General features: G+C 36.5%; 3 protein-coding genes across 3 annotated transcripts in view; 2 read left to right on the top strand and 1 right to left on the bottom strand.

The window, feature by feature from the left end:
- Positions 1 to 165: 165 nt before the first annotated feature.
- LOC108612750 (cytochrome c oxidase assembly protein COX18, mitochondrial) lies at positions 166 to 1,439 on the bottom strand. The gene is made up of 2 exons (XM_018005741.2): positions 939 to 1,439; positions 166 to 886 (listed from the first exon to the last, which is right to left on the bottom strand). The coding sequence occupies exons 1-2, from the start codon at positions 1,359 to 1,361 to the stop codon at positions 296 to 298; spliced, it is 1,014 nt and encodes a 337-aa protein (XP_017861230.1). The 5' UTR covers positions 1,362 to 1,439; the 3' UTR covers positions 166 to 295.
- Positions 1,440 to 1,506: 67 nt separating this feature from the next.
- Positions 1,507 to 9,566, top strand: LOC108612746 (uncharacterized). Its single transcript, XM_018005731.2, has 5 exons — positions 1,507 to 1,767; positions 2,664 to 2,819; positions 2,883 to 2,987; positions 3,045 to 3,849; positions 3,909 to 9,566. Exons 1-5 carry the CDS (start codon positions 1,637 to 1,639, stop codon positions 4,044 to 4,046), a joined length of 1,335 nt encoding a protein of 444 aa, XP_017861220.1. The 5' UTR covers positions 1,507 to 1,636; the 3' UTR covers positions 4,047 to 9,566.
- Positions 9,425 to 18,754, top strand: part of LOC108612739 (arginine kinase 1) — a 22,277-nt gene continuing 12,947 nt past the window's right edge. The window contains exons 1-3 of the mRNA XM_018005716.2: positions 9,425 to 9,566; positions 10,470 to 10,532; positions 13,019 to 13,675. Coding sequence (XP_017861205.2) covers positions 10,489 to 10,532; positions 13,019 to 13,675 — 701 coding nt within the window. The 5' untranslated portion in view covers positions 9,425 to 9,566; positions 10,470 to 10,488. The remainder of the gene's footprint in view (positions 9,567 to 10,469; positions 10,533 to 13,018; positions 13,676 to 18,754) is intronic.

Genomic DNA, 18,754 nt, shown 5'->3' with positions numbered 1-18,754 from the left:
ATGCTCTCTTAACTATATCATTTTCAATTGTTTACAGGGTAGCTATTAGTCATGCCTGCTTAACTAGATCATTCTTAACTGTTGACATTATTCTATTTTTTTATGGGGAATTTCACACAGTTTATTTCTAGAGAACGGGATGAGTCTGCACGGATGATCCAATGATTTACAATGATGCAGTCGCGTGGCTTTGTTTACAAACTCTTTATATTTACATGACAAATAAACGAACTAGGCAAACTTAACAGAATGAATATATATATTTACAATATACTATATATAAGTCTGATGGCGCTCACTTGCTGGTCGACTTGTCAGCAGGCGCCTCTTCTAAGATTCTTGCCCGTTTTTGTATCTTCAGCCAGAGCTGATCGTACGGCTGCTCGAGCTCCGTTTGCGTCTTGGGAATGCCCACAGCTCGCCTCACTTTCGGCGAGAGCAACAGCAGATTTTGGGCCAAGCCGAAGGAACTCGAAGCCACCCAATAGACGCAAAGGGCTGAGGGCACAGTACAAGCAATAGGCACCATTAGTACACTCAATCCTCTAAAGACATTATTAGCTATGTTCTGCAGACGTGTTTGAGGACGCGTACGCGTCATTGTCTGCACCTCTATGATGGCCAAATTGATGAGGCCAAGTGCAACAGGCAGTATATAAGATCCATCTACAACTGTCAGATTGGGTATCCAACCAAAGCCTCCAATGGTTAGCTCCGTTGCTGCGATTTGGGCCTTCAACGATGTAGGATCGGGCAGCATATAAACCAAATTGCGCAAGGCAACCGATTGGCAAATCCACAAAGGTATTTGTCCCCACAACACAATGATTGTCTTCATAGGATGGCAATTATCTCGTATAATGAGTTTCTGCCATTGTTTCTTGATCTGCAAGTAATTGTGGTTACAATAAGCCTCGACACCTCATTCAGCTACAAACCGATCTCCTGTAAACAACTGCCGTTTGCTTGTCGCTCCATTTGAATTTCTGTTTGGCCATCGCCGCCTCTCTTTTGAGCTCTTCCACTATTGCTGGCATTTCCAGGGCAATGCCTTCTATGCGTGCTGTGATCCTATGCTGATAAATGGTCAAAGGCAACGTCACAACGCTGCGAAACAGAAATGTGGACAACACTATAGCGGACCACCAGGGTAAGCCACTATAATCATGTATTTGGATCAATGCATCTTGCATATAGGCCACCGGCGTGCTGTTCGATAGTGTTTGCCAGAAGCCGACCATGCCGCTGGCATTGGAGAGCTGTGCGGCAGCTGTAGCTGCTGCTGCCACTTCTGTGGAGGCATATCTCGTGTGCATGTACCCATATTTAAATCGCCGGTAGGCGCCCAACAGTAATGACATTATTCAAAACAAAATATCAACTTATTACCACATTCCGTACAATGTGACCGTACGCTAATAGAGTTGAAAATACCTCATAAACAAACGGAAAAATACTAAAAATATGTTAGTCAACAGTGAATGCGCCCTGTTATGTGTAGAGATAATTAACAGAACTCTGTATCTTAATTGGTCGATGTTGCGTCGCACTGTTCGGTCGCACAAAAAAGTAAAATTAACAAGTTTCATTCAATAGTAAAGAAAACGGATTTATTTGGACTTATATAGTTATAGTTATGAATATACCCCAATGGCATACAATACCGGCGGTGGCACTAAATCAAATATTCGACTATCTCGATACTCGAGACCGCATATCTGCGGCCAATTGTTGTTGGGCATGGAGGCAACATTTTTTTCAAAGACGGTAAGTCCTAACAGTATTCATATATACATATATACATATGTGTATTTGCTTATACGCATATGCATATAAGCATAAAGGTATGCATGTGTGTGAGAGTGGCTCTGTGTTTGTGGGCATTTTCGCTTTTGCGTCTCAAACAAACAAATTGGTGCTTCGCTAGGTGACGCACAGCTGTTTTGCCCAGATGCCAAACAAGAGGCGAGTGGGCGGGGCGCTGTGTGTTTTTCTATTTTGTTTTTTCTTGCTTCTGGCAAGCCTTGAAAGACAACAAAGCATTTATTAATACGTGTAATAACAAAACAAAGCGCTGCCCCACTCACACGCACACAGCTACACAATGAAAATGTTGCTATACCAATGCAAACATACATACACACAAGCATATAGTACATATGCACCCAAACACACAGCTGATGTTTCTGTCAGAGCGAGCGACAAAAGTTATCGCCCAGCGTGTTAAGTAAATGAAAAATTATATACATATATATTTCAAGAACTATTTCAATGTCAAAGGCAGATTATACAAAGCTAGTTCGAAAAGTTATGGTATAAAATGCTTACAAATTTATTTAAAAACAAAAAAACCTTTTTTTTACATAATTTGGTATATTTGACATGATGAAACTGTGATTAAAATGTTGTAGAGTTTATTAAATTAACAATAAATTCATGTTTTGATTATTCAATAACAAGAATTACAATAATTTCAACTGTGCGCATACATTTTCTTACCCACTGTATAGCCGAAACCGTTTTTTGTTTATAGTTTACTTGTTTAATACTTCTAATTCTAGCTGTTGGCATACTTTTCACACTCGGTTCAACAAGCTGAAACTGAAATTTTGTTAACAGTTTTATTTTACTTAATTTATTTTGAACTTTCGCCACGTCTGCAGGTACTTTAGAAACTTTCGCTTTCACATTGACGTGGCTAAGGATGAGCAATTGGCGTTCTTCCATCGCAGCATGGCCAATCTGGCCAAGGAGCTGGTCATTGTCTTCGATTTCCACAATGCCTTTCACATACAGAAAATGCGTCGGCTGCTCTACAAGTAAGTGACCAACTTAACTCTATCTCAAATATCTCTCTAATATTCTCTTTCACTTGGTTATAGGGCAGCGCGCTGTGATAACATTCGAGCGATACGTTTCCAGACAAATAATGTGGGCCTCGTTGCTGCTGGCAACATGCATAGTGAACATCTGGTTGCCATCGAACAGTAAGAAATCTCATCGATCATCAGCTCTAGTCCATTCATTATCTTCCACCCTTTCAGATGCTTCGTGGAGCCCTTAAAGTTGATTTTGAGCCGCAAAAATCAAGCGTGTCAGATCTTGGATCTGGGTGCCATCGAAGCGCTTACCTATTATGGCCAGGACTTTCTAAAGACCATGGGCAAGCCGCAGGAGTTACTGCAGCTAACGCTGGCCAGCATCAAATATGATCCTAGTCACTATCCCATACTCGGGCTGGATGCCACATTGCTTCAAAAATGTGCCGTCTTGCAGGTGCTCTCCCTGGACTATGATACGCTCAACGATGAGCTCTTGCATACCATACAGGTGTTGCCGTTGCGTAAGCTACTCATTGTTGTGCATGGGCTCGATCAGGAGGAGCATGGCGATGTCTCAGAGGCAGCTTGGTCAAATTTCTCAACACATTTTACGAACATTGAGCTGGTGCTGACGCTTGTCTATGCCTATGAGGCCGTGGAGCAGCTGCAAATGCGCATTCTGCGCCGACACATGCCCGTCACTCACATTCGCATGCTCTTCTGTGAGTTTATGAATCATGAGGCACTCTTTTGGATGTCGGTGCACAATAGCGATACTTTGCGCAGCATCTACTACATTGATTCGTTGAGCAAGCATTCCAATATGCGTCAGACCAGACGTCAGGATCCCTTTGTCATGTTATCCTGGCGCTGCAAACAGCTCGAGGAGATCGTCGTCCACGGTTACACCATGGATCCGCACAATTTGCTGGGCATCGCACGATTGCGCAGTCGACAGTTGCGACGTCTCGAAGTATCACAAATCGATTGGCAATCCAACAGCGCGGCTCAACCTCTTTTCAACGAGGTGAGTAGCTGGCTATAGTTGACTAAGTTTTCAGAGTTCATTTAAGAATTGTTTTTCAGGAAATGCGCACGTTGTTGGGTCAACAATGGACGCGAGTCGAGCCCGAGCAGCTGCCTAGCGAGGGATTCGGACCAGTGGACTACGATATAAGGGATAAATATGTTTATGAATTGATGCGTCAGGATCTGAGCCGTTGAAGCACAACACAAAATCAAATGCAACCAAAAATCGAATAAAGCAACGTCATGCAACAGCAACAGCATCAGCACCAACAACAACAAAAAGCAGAACAACATGACACGTGATCAAATCGAGCGCATAGAAATTTGTAGCGTTTAGAAAAACTTTTACGTAGGCAACTAAAAAAAAAGAAAATCAAAAAAAAAAATTTAAAACAGGGAAAAGCTTTTGGCTTTTCTGTTAAGGTAAAAAAAAAGAAAAAGAAAAAAGCAAACCATTTTTGATATGTATAACGTAAACACTTTAATAATTGGCAAGCCTTTGTACAACTAACAAATTTGATTTTAACTTTTGTCTTTCGTATGCTAAACTAAGTAAATTTTAAAAATTTCAAATTATTTTGTTCGGCCAACACACACAAAAAAAAAAAAAAGAAACAAATATGAAAGAATATGTTAACGGGCATATAAAAGACTTGAGCACTTCAAAAATGCAAAATGTAAAACGAATTGTAAACACACATACTAACGGGCAGTTTGTTGTTAATATAATAATACTAGAAAGTTAGAAGAGCAACAAACAGCGACACAAGTAAGATAGTTAGGACAGACGACAAAATGTGAGGGAATGTATGGATGATATGTAGAAAACATCATTTTATAAGCAACAACAACTGTGATTTAAACAACAAAATATAAAAACAAAATGCAAGCAAGCAAGCAAAAGTGAAGCCAGTTACAGCAAACAGCCGCAACAACAACCAATTGTTAAGCAAATTGTCTAGTTAGCTAAGTAAAATATATATAAAAAAAAAGATTTAAAAAACAAAAACAAAAAATCGTGTTGAAAATGTTTGTAAACCAAAAATGAAAAGAAAAATAACTGACCAATGTCAAATTGTTAGCTCAATCAATTGGCGAAACAACAAAAAAAAATACAAAAATTGTTAACTTTTGTAATGTATGAAAAGAATATCAAATGTAAAAAGTTTGGCGCTCCATTGTGATAAGACAACAACAACAACAACAACAGCAACAACAATTGTAACATCAACAAGAAGATGAGCCATTTGTGTAGTTATCAAAAAGTGATATTAGCAGCTTATGTAAAGCATATTGTAAACAGCGCACGCCTGCAACATATATATATATATAAATATATATCTGTAAAGCTAAAGTCCAGTTGGTGTGGCGTGTGCTGTTGTAAAGAAAACTTGTTAAACGAGAGACATGCGTTAGCCAGAATTGAATTGAAATCGTGTAAAATCCAAAATGCAATCAATCGCAACACTTGAGTATTTTGTATTTTCGTAGCAACAGGCATTCATTTATACAATCACAACTACTATATATAGTTTACTTATGTTTGCACAAAACAAAACAAAAAGAAGAAAAAAAAACAACAACAAAAAGAAATGTTAGCTGAAATGTTTGCCAAGACAATTGCCCAACAGGTGCACAGCAGCTGAGCAGCTAGGCAAATCATGTATATATTTATATGTAAATGTATATATATATGTGTAAATGGTACCTGAAGATCACTTGAGCATTTAAGCGAACAACTCACAAAGAACTTTGCTCAAATTTAATATAAAACAAAACAAAAACAAAAAAGTAAATAAACGAAAGACTGAACAAAGGCTCAGCTCGACTTGACTTGGCTCTGTGGCAATTGTTTGATTAATGAACTATCAATTTGATCAACTGGCAAACATGCAGCAGCAGCAGCAACAACAAAATGCGATCTCAAAGAATGAAAAAAAAAACAAAAACAAACAAACACACTTTTACACTATTCAACCAGGTGTATATATAACTAAAGCTAAAAAGAACTATGCATGTATTTTTGTTATCAATAGCGAATATTAATTTGTAAAGTGAACAGAAAATTAAGCAATCGTCTATATATGTGTGTGTGTGTATGTGTATGTATATGTATATGTATATGTATTTGTGTATGTACAACACAATGTAATTTAGTTAAGCCTAGTACATACCAACAACAAACAACAACAACTAAATGTGATAAACGTGTCATGCTGCTTCCAACAACAAGAACAACAAACAACAGCCAGAAGTGCACCAAAGATGAAACACATGAATATATATACACATATATAACTCTATATATATATCTATATATCTACCTATGTATGATCTTTAACAAAAGTGAATAATTGTAGCTCCGACCTTATTGTTTTAACAATCCAATGCAAAAGTATTACAATTCATTCAAAAAGCAAAAACACTTCCAAAAACGCTGCGTATGAGTAATGTTTCTTTTTCTATACAAAAAACGAACACTCGAAATGAAGAGAAAAACAAAATAAGTATATGTATATTTTATATGCCATTTATTGTATTTAAAGCAACAACTTTTTGTAAATCATTCCACTCACACGCACACACACACACATACACACAACACTAAGCTAACGTATGTATTAGAGCAAATGTAAAGGGAGCACTAAGACAAACAACAACAACAACAACAAGCAACAGCCAGTGCATTAAGAACAACAACAAATTTATATATATGCAAGTTATGCTTAAATAAGAGATAAATAACAAATAACATAAGCGCAAAAAAGTGTATAGAAGAAAGCTGTGATAAAAAACAACAAAAACAAATCCAACAACACAAAACACACAAACAACAACAGAGTAAGGAGAAAAGTATGAACCAGAAGAAGAAGAGAGTTTATAGAGTACACAAAAGCCAATGCGAAACATATGCGACCAACCAAAGGTTAACAACAAAATAAACAAACAACAAACAAATGTTTAAGAACGCAAGTAGAAGAAGGAGACAAATGGTAAAAACAGTTGCTCGTTTGGAGTTTATATTGAAAATATGCAAAATATGTTAGCCTAGCGAAAGTAAAAACAGAAAATAAATAGCAAGAAGAGCAGTAAGAACAGATAATGAAGTGTTTAAGCAACAACAACAACAACAAGTGAGAAAAATGTGCACATAATGAAAAAGAGAAAACTAATTATCTATGCTTAATTTTATGTCAAAAACTAAACGAAAAAGAAAACTTTTTTTAAAATGTATACTTTTATTTGCAAGCTTTTTAAGTTGTAAAAGTTAAAAAAAAAAAAAAACTTAAACGAAAAAAACATTTATAAGCTTCTATGAAAAGCCAATTAAATAAAATATTTAGAGACAGCAACAAAAACAACAGCAATTTTTGTGGCATATGCAATATCATAAATTTAAGCAAAGTTACAGCAGCAAAAACAAAAAACAAATATATATATATACAACAATTAAAAAATTTATAAAAATAAAATGCAATAAAACTAAATAAAACAAAAAAAATGAATACTTGACAGTAGCATTGAAAATGTATCAAAGAAAATTCTAAATAAAATTCAATAAACCGCGTTTCAAAATTTAACACAAAAAAGTTTGGGCATATACATACATAGGAAAGGAGACAAATAAGCCAACTAATATTTTTTTGTATACATATGTCCCATATTATTTAATGACCATTTATTTAGTATTTAGCTATTATTCTTTCTCTGTACGGCAAATCTCTCAAGAATATCAATCTTACAGCCGTACTATATTTATTTGTATATTGCTAATGTACTAATATACAAATATACATATATATATTACTAATGTGCAGGGCAAACCCCTTATCGTTATCTAATTTCCTATGCTTATTTACCCAAACTCCCTTAACTACATTTGATTCAGGTAAGTAAGCCCTAAGGCAACGCCCTAAATATATAATAAAGAGATAAACACAATGTAGAAATACTGACACACACACACACACACTCCCAGCAATACGAAAGTATTAAAAACAATAAACAAAACTGGATAATAGCCTTAATATGCCCCTATGGGCGACTTTGTGGCTGCAAATATTATCGCAGGGTTAAGATAATAAATATGACACGCCCACCGACCCACACACCCACCCTCGCCCCATCTCTCTCACTCCGCAAGCAATTTTCAATGCATTCTTCTATATTGTTGCCTACTTCAGGGCGCTCGCAGCAGCTGTTACACAATCAAAACATCAACAAAAGTCAGACGCACACACTCACAGAGTCGCTCACATACATACATACATACGGAAGTCCATAAAGGCACACACATCCTCATACATGTACAGTGTACACCCTACTTATGAGAGCGACAGAGAGACTATGCAAGCAAAAGTCCTTGAACTTTTGACCTTGTTTTGCAGAGTAACGGTTGTTATATAAGCGACAGCTGCATTATGCAACTCGGCCGCAGTGCTTGTTAAACCGTAAACGCCTTATACGCCTCTGATAAGAAAAAAGCAGCCTTATGTGCAGATAACGTTTGTTGGCTGAGTGACTACGCTGAAAGACTTATCTACCTGTTGGCCAAGCGGACAAGCGAGCGAGCGAACGAGCGGATGTTAGAATAGAAAGTCGTCAGCAATTCACGTAATAGAAATATGATATATGTACATGTGATTCCCAGGTGCTACTTTTAGTTCAATTTAGTTTTCCATACGATTTTAGGTACGTGCAAACAGCGCACACAGTTTGTGAGGCACTAATAGCGAGCAGTGCTGCTCAAACTTCTAGCGCAAAGCTCTTGAGCACAATGTTGTGGATACCCAGTGAAAATTGATTGGCCAAATGGGGGTATATTGAATGTATGACTAAAGTAATTGTATATATCTATATATATTCTTAAGAATATTTCATTAATCTTTGAAAAGAAAAGTTAACTATAACATATAGTTTAGAGGGTAGAGAAATCTCCGACTCTTCTATTAACAGAGTCTGTAGAGTATACACACATTTTGGTACAGGGTATTTAAATAGTCACCCTTTCATAAACTAATTGCAAGTTAATTTATTTATATTGATTCGCACAGCCTTCGTTCGCCTTTTGGCTGCATTTAACGCTCTAGGCATGATTGATACGTCGAATATTTGAGACATAGCGTAATGGCGTTGTATGAGTAACAAACGCCCGGTATCTAAGCAAAGAGTATAATTCTTACAGAGTATATACATGCACACACTCACACACTTAAATAGGTTGCTGAAGGAAAGCTTCATAGTTGCAGCAGCCGCTACGTGAAAAGAGAGAGGGAGAGAGAGCGAGTGCGAACGAGAGGGATGACAGCTGCGGCATCGGCGCACGCTCTCTCAATCGCTTGCGCTCTCTCTCTCTCTCTCTCGCGCTCTGGCCGTATGGCCGCAGTTGCCCGTTGATTTTCGCACAGTCGAAAATTTGTTAGCAGCACGAAAGAAGCGCAGCAAGTGAAGTGAAAGAAACGAAAAAAAGCTGAGAAAAAATCAACAAACGTTGCATGAAAATTTTTAAAAACAAAATTTAAGACGGGTGTGTTTTTTGTACAACTTATTTTCGTAAACTAATACAACATAAATCGCATTTAAAAAATAAATTTTTGAAACATTTTACTCCCAAACAATAAACGAAACGACACGAAAAGCTCTAAACGAATTAATTAACCAACCCAACGTGAACTAAAACTTTAGACTAGCTGCATTCTTAACTTGCTACTAAAGGTGAGTGCAAGCAGCGTGTTGCATGCAACGCGTTGTCAGTGTCATACATATTTATGACTAGTTCAAATTTACGCGCTCTCTCTGTCTCTATTTCTCTCTCTCGCTCTCTCGCTCTGGCTAACGCTTGTTGTGACGTAACGATTTCTGTGCGAGTGTGTGTGCATGTGTAAAAATATCTCAAATATTGCTCATACGCCGCTACGCTAAGCATTAACAACAACAACAAACAGTAGCCATAGCTCAAGTCACACAGAAGTCCAACTCTCTTGGCACACATTTCAATAATAAACTAAAGCAGATTCTCTTCCCTTTCCTATACTCATTCGCTATCCCGTTCCCCTCCCCCTTCTCTCATTTGCACTCGCTCACTTCTAAGGCGCTTAAATAATAATAAAGCAAGCCATGTGAATTGCCAGCTCTGCCCTCCGCCTACTCTCCCTCTCCCGCTATCATTCTTCATTCTTCTTTCCTTGGCGCCTGCCAGTGTTGCCCCATTTATGCAAAATCAATCGGCTGCCAATTGCCCAAAAGATGCGGCGCGACACTCACGTGTATGTGTGTGTGTGTGTACATCTGTGTATGCATGCAGTTTTGTCGTTTTAATTGGCAAGCGAGTTACTCACTCACACACAGACACACACATACATGCATGCGCTTGGCAATCAGTTGTTTATAAATAAACTGTGCACAACAATCAAAGCAAAATTTATGCCGGCAAATGTTTTGACTCGATTTTAATTGCGATTCTAAACGGTTTATTGAATGTATTTATTCGTGCACTCAATTTTGCTGCTAGCATTGAAATATTTTACTAAAATCGGCTATAGACTAGACTTCTGTTGCTTTAGTCATAGTCATAAGTGCTATAATTAACCTGTTTCATTTTATTCCATTTATTTACAGAAAACAACAATAATAAACGATGTTTGCATTGTGGTATCTGACGTTCGCCGTTGACGAAATACGGTAAGTTCTAAACAGTTTGAGAGTCACTGCTGGAAATAGTGGGACACTTTGTGTTGCATATTTTTTGGCGCAAAGAAAAATATTAATTTTAAATGAGATAACTGTTGAGTGGTCTATGTTTACTTAACGTTAGACACGTTAGAGACTTATCGGCTCAAATGCTATATAGCTAACGTAATCAGCCAAATGAATATATGGCCAGACTTTTCACTTCTTATAGTAATAATGGAAATATTGAATTTAAGTTAAGCTATATATACTTAAAAATCTAATAGATCTAATAAATCTATAGATCTAATTACCCTATTTAATATGCTAATTTCATAGCTTAGCAACACCAGTTGTAAAAACTTAATATTCTTTCAATACGTCAACTGATTTATGGGTTTCGTGCTTAATATATGATAACGTAATATCCCAGTATTTAAATTCTTTGTAACATAATCACATTTAAACAGCCAATTTCAAAGGCAAAGGCAGAGCCCAAGAAAATTGTGCCTTTTATATTTATCATACGTATATTTGTAGATTAGAATTCCCCTGTATTACATAAAAAATATAATATCATCCCACCTTTGCTTTTATTTTATTTTTCAATCGATAACAGTGTTAAATTTTATTGCTAACTGTAAACTATAAACTTCCCTGCTTAACAGTAATGGGTCAATATGGGTACACTCACGATTTGTAATCTACGCAATCAAACTACTTTGTGGCTTTTCGGATTTGTGCCGAAGATGTTCTAAATATACACATGGCAATAACATAGTGCATTTGTCACTGTCACATGATAATATTACCCGATTTGTAGTTCCTATAAAACAGCAACAAAAATATATCAATAAACGACAATCTGCACACACTCTCAAGCAACCGGCTTTTGGCTTTCGCTTGCCGGTTATAGCGCTCATAATGATAACTGCAATTAGCAACGGAAACACACACAAGAACGTGCACACACACACACACACACATATATATTTACACTGACACACTGGAACTCGAACTCGAACTCAGTGAAATTAGCAAATTTGCCAAAATAAAAAAATTTGTTTTTGATAGCTTCTTCTCTTGTTGTTATCTGAGCTCTGTGCCATTGTTTAATTAGCAAAAAATAATAATGTGATAATTGAAGTTTGGCAGCATTTCAGTATCCAGTCCAAGCTCGAGGGCGTATACGTAATATCGCTCAGGTACTTAGCGCCTGTATTTGTTTGCTTATCTATTTGCCGTACACGAGTTTATGTGTATAGCTAAATTTTTCTATTTTGTATTTTTTCTTTATGGCGTACGTGACAATGGGAAAGTTTTGAGAGAGTTTTTTGACCAAATCAAAAAGACGCTTCTAGACTCATTTTTGTTATAGCAAATGTTTAGGGATCTGTAGAATTTCCCAAGCATTTGCCCAGCCAAGCGTTAAGCCATTTCCTGTGAATGCACTTTTTGTCTGGTGCAACGGCTGAGCTCTATGTTCTTTAGACTCGATTTGCTATTGCACAGTTCTAGTTTGCATTAGATTTGTTTAGTTTGGCAATAATGTTGTTTTGTTAACTTTATTGCGAATGCTGCTGACGCAGAAACATTTTGAATTATCTGATTTTTTTATTGTTTGCAATAAACAAAATACTGGGCTTTTGGGCACATTTGTCTCTGCTGGCAGCAGTTGCACAGCTTTTATTAATGCTGGCAATGCCTTTGCTGTTGCTACAGTCGGATTTTCATTCAATAATTACTTCTACAGCTGAACACATAATTTACATACATACATATGTATGTATGTACTTTATGTACGAACTTTACATATTGTGTTCCCACTTCGTAGGAAAGCGTTGCCATCTCGGTTTTTGCACAACTATTTTCTCATTTCTTCCTGCTCCTTCTTCTTTGTCACATAAGCTCTGGCAGCTCCCTTTTTATAGCAACTTATGCTTATTGGACTGATTTATTTAAATTCAAACTGGAATAAACAATTAATTTTATGGAAATAAACGATTATACAAATCAATACATTAAATACCCTTTGCATATTTTTTTTATTATTGCTCCAATTACATATGTTTAAGATCACCCTGTTGCAGAGCGTTGCCATTTTGCTATTTTACCCGATTTCTATAGGGTCACACTCTTTCATTTCTTCCTTCTTTTCGCGCTAGTTCCTTGTGGAATTCAACTCGCAAATTTATTTCAGCATCATACATAAATTATCCAATTTAAACTATTGCAATTTGTTTATAGTGTTAAACTGTTTAAATTAATTGAGGGTGAGTTGAATTATATGGAAAAATCGAAGAAATTCGTATATTTTCTCGTAAGCAAACAGCAGAAATTTCTGGAAGTTTGGGAAGAAGAAGACGTATCAACGGCGCATTTTTCGACTGTTTTCTGTTTTATATAAAATCTTTAATTATTTCTTTTGATTAGTTTGTAATTTTTATTTTATTGTTTTTTAATTTACTTTTGTTTTTACATTTTTATTTTGTTTGTAGCAAACGTTTGGCCTGGCTTTTTAGTTCCAATAAGCCAGCCGCCCAGAAAGCGTTAGACAATAAGCCTGCAACACCTGCACCTGCAGCAGCACCAGCACCAGCACCAGCACCAGCACCAGCACCCGCTCCAGCACCGACTGTTAAGCCTAGTCCAGCTGCAGCTCCTGCAAAACCCAGTTCACCGGCGCCCTCACCTAAACCAGTAGCAGCGCCTGTTGCGGAACCACCAAAGCCAGTTACTCCTCCGAAACCAGCAGTTGTACAGCCAGCGCCTACACCAGCTCCAGCTCCAGCCCCTGTTGTAGCTCCTACAGTTGTACCTAAACCAACACCAGCAGCGCCCAGTTCACCTGCCGCTCCAAGCACACCGACTGCACCCAGCACTCCACCTAAGGCCGCAGATTCTGCCAAGATGCCGATTCCCTTGCCAAAATCCTTGACCGAGGCCAATACCAATGGCAATGACAACTCAACGAATGGCAATGCCGCCCTAAATGATGTCAGTCTGGACAAGAAGCTCTTCGATGCAAAGCTGCCGGCCAGCAAAGTTCCGAAAGTGGACCAAGAACAGCTTAAGGATGCCAGCAAGGATTTCATTCATGGCGAGGCGAACGCCTTTGTGCAGTCCATCAAGGAGGCACAGCAAGCGGGTTATCGGTAAGCCAAAAAAAAAAAAAACACCAACCGCGAAACACCCACGCAACATTTTGTACATTTTCAATTTTTAGTGGCTTATTTTAAGTTGTTCTTTTTTAATTAGTTTTCGCGCGCTGACAAAAAAAAAACTTCCGCATGGCAGCCGCAGCCAGCGAGCGAGCGTGCAATGAGTTCAACGAACTCTCCTGACTTCTTGTCGCTAAAATAGTTGCCATGTGGCAGCAGTCGACGGGCGGACAGCGCTGCACCATCACCAGCAACAACAAATATACGACTGTAATAATGCACCATGCTTCATCATCATCGTCATCATCGTGAATGACATAATGATGATGATTTTGCTGCTGTTGCTGTTGTTGGTGACGATGACGTTGTTTATTTTAGTTTCATGTTCTGTGCTTGGGCGGACAGCTCTTGGCAACTGGCATCAACTGCCTGACTGCCTGCCGGCGCTGTGGCTTGCACTTTATTCTTGGTTATTTATATACCCTGTACATAATGTTAATATAGTTGTGTATGCACTTGCCAGCAGAATACTTTCGATTTCATAATGTTTGCAAAGGGTTTAAAATTCTAATCAAACTTTTAGAAGTTAAGCACCACATTGTTATCGATACAAAGCTGTTTAGTAACTTCTGCAAGCTTGAACTTATATAATCTATATTCTTATCAAAATATAGCGCGATATCAAAAGAATAAAATCGATAAATGATATACTCTCCTCGCAGAATTTATGCCCTAATGTAGTTAGTTATTGTAATCAATAATATGTTCAATTATCATTGTCTATTATTATCAATTGCTATTAAACTAGTTAGTAAATTTAGTAAATTAGCCAATTTGGGCAAAGTTTTATTATATCGATATCTAACAGATTTATAGCGATAGCAAAATTTTTCGTCGCTTCTGAATCATCTTACAATATAAGAACTCTCTCAGTCTCATCTTCTCTCACTTTCATTTTTTTTTGTCACTCTCGCGCTCTTTTGCTCTCGTATATGAGCTCAAAACGTTTTTATTGATTACTAAACATGTCTATCATAAAATCAATAAAAATCGATTAGCAACTTTTACGAGCTGACATACTCTTACAGTAAAGGTTCTCTCGTATAAGTCCGCTGAAAATAGATATATAAAATGATATTCTCTATATTAATATCCGATGCTCTCGAAGTCTTCGATTACTAATACATGCATAAATACTAACCGTATAAATATTTCATATTTGTTTTCCAACTTCACAAATGATTGATTTAATTTATTATTGTAGGGTCTACATAAAAAAGGGTCGACTAGTTAACACTAAATACTCAATTAATAAGAGCTCACAGCTGGCTATAGACCCACAAAATGCCGAATTGATTTTCCATTAATATTAATGGTATAAGCCTTGCACGCGAGCCTTGCACTTCAGCCACCTGGCTCAAGGATGTGACCCAAAGCAGCAGAGAGTCCACATACCTTTGGGCAGTGCGCCAAAAATAATCAAATTTTCAAAACGAAAACGAAAATCGAGCGAAACTAAAAAGAAAACCTATGCAAATACAACTCGAGTGGTGCAGCGGTGCGACGACAGTTTTTGTCGCCCGCCTTCCGTCCGTCTGTGCGTCCGGGTCACATGATCTGCCCCATGCCAAGTTTATATTTAAACGTGGCATCTTTTGGAAACGCAGCGTTTGTCGCCGGGCAAAAGATTTACTTGAAGATTTATGATATATATGGACGTATACCCTAGCTGGGGGGAGATTGTAACAAATTGTTGTTAAATGTGGAACGTATTAGTGGAGAGTTATTGAAGTGTATGGAAATGTGCGCTCCATAAATATATCTACTTGATCAGTGCAATCAAGGTTCTTTTTATAGGAATAGATATTTATTAATATCCATTTTATTGGAAAATCAGAAAAATGCTATAGAAGCAATCTGTTTGGTTCTTTTGTTTGTTTAGTTAAAAGAGTCTATTAATGATGGATCTTTAAGTGTATTCAGGATAACTAGAATATGAAAGTATATTGTCTAAGGTTTCCTAACTCTGAATTCCGATTTGCATCATTGCTGATCAGCCCATGTGGTGTCCTACTGAAAGACCCGAAATTTCAAATATAATTTAGCTAATTTAAAAATGTTTGCCTCTAAATCTCACTCTTATGATTTGATCTTATAATGATATAATAATATATTTACTATATAAGTATGTCACAACAGAAAAAAAAAGTTTGTTAACAGCTTTTTGACAAAATTTGCTATAATTTTGATCTAATACACTAAAATTAGTGCTCTATTCAGGAGTGCTCGACTAGGAAATACCCTGAACCATGCGAAGACCAAGCCTTCCAGGATTACAGAATGAGTGAGCCTAGAGAAACAGAGTTTGTGTCAATTTGTGATCCTTTCCTTTGGGTGCTATAAAAATTCAAAAATGCGTATTTTATTCGCCGACTAGGGTATTTGATATTCGTTGATTTGAAAAGGCTTTGTAATTTTGGGGTTTAATAATTTTTGTAGTTTTTATTTTATTTCATTTTTTGATCATTTTGATTTCTTTGTGTATTTGAAAATTTTTGTCTTTCGGCTTGTGTGCCACAAATTGGCTGTGCAACGCTGCAGCCGTAGCCTGCTGCAGCGGCACTAGCTTAAATTTAGACTAATGTATATAATATATATAATATCTGTAGTATATGAAAACTATATAGCTTTAGTGCATTTGGCGCTACGTCTCATGTCCAATTGCTCGAGCTCAAATGATGGACAGCGTTCGTCATTTGGGCTGCTCAAATCTGTGTTTGACAATACATATATATATATACAAGACAACTATATATGTGTCTATATAATTAGATATAGTTATATACATTTATTATATGTATATGTGTATGTTAAATCTTGCTCTTCTTTTTTCATCTTTTTGGCACACGCGTTTGCAAATTGATTTTGGCAAGCGTCGCTTTTGAAGTGCTGCCAAAATATTGTTTAGCAAACAAACAAAAGGCAAAAGTAAAAATCGTATGACAGAGCTTTTAGCAGATTGTATAGCTGACAAAAAAAAGAACTATTAAATGTACATATATATCTGTGCCTGTATATGTATCATATCTGTTGCATGGAATCGAATTTTTTGTTTCGGCTAATTGTTCGGATAGCGAGCACATTAATTGAACTCGTGCCTGGCTGCACACAAATTGAACTAATTAATAACACATTGCCACAAATGATTTACTAAATTTTCATTTAATTTGTTGAAAATACATATATGTATGTGTATATATACGATTCTTGCGATATTCACTTCCCAATTGCCTTGTCTGTTGTATTTTCCTCTCACTCTATGATTCAATTGTGCAAACAAATGCCGATTCTTATGCAATTCATATTTCAAGTTCATGGCACGCCCAGCCCGCCAGCAGCCAACACACACACACACACACGCCACCCCAGCTGTACTCGCGCACATGCCAAATGCACTGACTAAGCACTGAAATATGACTACAGATATGATCGAGCTTGCATAACAATGCTAAAGATACCCTATAAACTCTGTTGAGTAAGTTGCTAACTGTAATCATAATACTACAGTTGAAGCTGTTTATATTCCTATAATAATAATGTATTATAGAGATAAAATAGTATTATATAAATTTCTGCCAACTTTCAACTGCTTTAGTTTGTGTACCAAAAGTTTACTCTATTAACAAGTTGCAGAAACTAAGCCCAGAGCTTTAACTATTTACCTATATCTTATATGCGCTAAAACTTTACGACACACAGTTGCATAGCACACATACGCCTCATAGGTCCTACGAGTTTATTGCTGCTGTTTTACAACTTTATAGCTGCCCTTTTATAAGCCATTATACTTGGTCATAAAATAGAAACAGTTCTGTAGTCATTTCATAGGAAAAATCAAATCGTGATTTAAATTTCAGCAAGTTTAATGAATGTATTTTTTGTACACTCGTATAATTACTATTTGCACTAAGTCTTCTATAGTATTCTAAATGCTTTCTTAACTATATGTGAAAGCTGGCTGCTGCCTCCCTGACTGCCTGACTGTCGGCTAAAGCTATCGAAAACATTGTTTGTCAGCATTTTCAAGGTTGCTGCCAGCCCCCTGCGAAAGTACTATATATACATATATAAAGTCTCTTATATATGTATATATATGTATTTGTTTTGTATAATATCTATTGTCGTTGAAAGCTGCTGGGATTTACGTAATCTCAGCGCCACTTGGGAGCAGCAATTGAAAACGAAAGCAAAACAAATATAAAGAAAAAAAGTTGAGAAGGCCAAAGAGAGGCGTTTGAACTGTGAGGTTATGTAAGCAGCAAGCAAGCAGGCAGCATCCTGCTCCTGCTGCCAGTTGACATTGTATTGTATGGTAAATGTCAGCGAAAGATATCTAATATTTCAATCTGGCAGAATTTTATAGAATTTAATTTAATTTTGAAATAAAGATAGATATATGTTTAGATGGGTGTTTTTGTTGCATAAAATTCATTTGGCATCTGTTCAAATATATATCTTTATATATGTATATATATATATATATGTATCTATGTTCGATACAGCATTTAGAAAAGTCTGTTTCGATGTTTACGATCAAGCAGGTTGCCTTTACCTTGTATACGCATATAGATGAAGCATATTTATCTATATACATAAATATATAGCCAAAAACAAATTTTTATGAGCATTTCAAAATCAAGTTCAAGAATTTCAGAAACTAAAGCATAGTCATATGCATAGATATATAGATATACATATGATCTATGTTAGTTTGCTTATAGTTGGTAAATAAACTAAGTGAAAAACATGTGTTATTGCTGCCCACCTTGCTGATGCTATACAGAATATATACATATACATATATCTTTTCTAGCCCTTACATTTAGAATAATCTTTATATATATATATTAATATATAATAGTTTTCAGCTGACTTGTTTCCTGTTGTCTTTTATATTATACATTTTATATTATATATAATTCATTAAATATTTTCTCTATTATAGTGCCAAAAATCTCTTTTGATATGTTCATAGTTCTATTATAAATGTAGAATGCGGGTTAGCTGGCACGT

This window comes from Drosophila arizonae, chromosome 4 (genome assembly GCF_054131065.1).
Source record: "Drosophila arizonae isolate 15081-1271.41 chromosome 4, UAZ_ARI_1.0, whole genome shotgun sequence".
Taxonomy (NCBI): domain Eukaryota; kingdom Metazoa; phylum Arthropoda; class Insecta; order Diptera; family Drosophilidae; genus Drosophila; species Drosophila arizonae.
The sequence above is the reverse complement of the archived record's forward strand: the minus strand, read 5'-3'. Positions and strand labels throughout refer to the sequence as shown.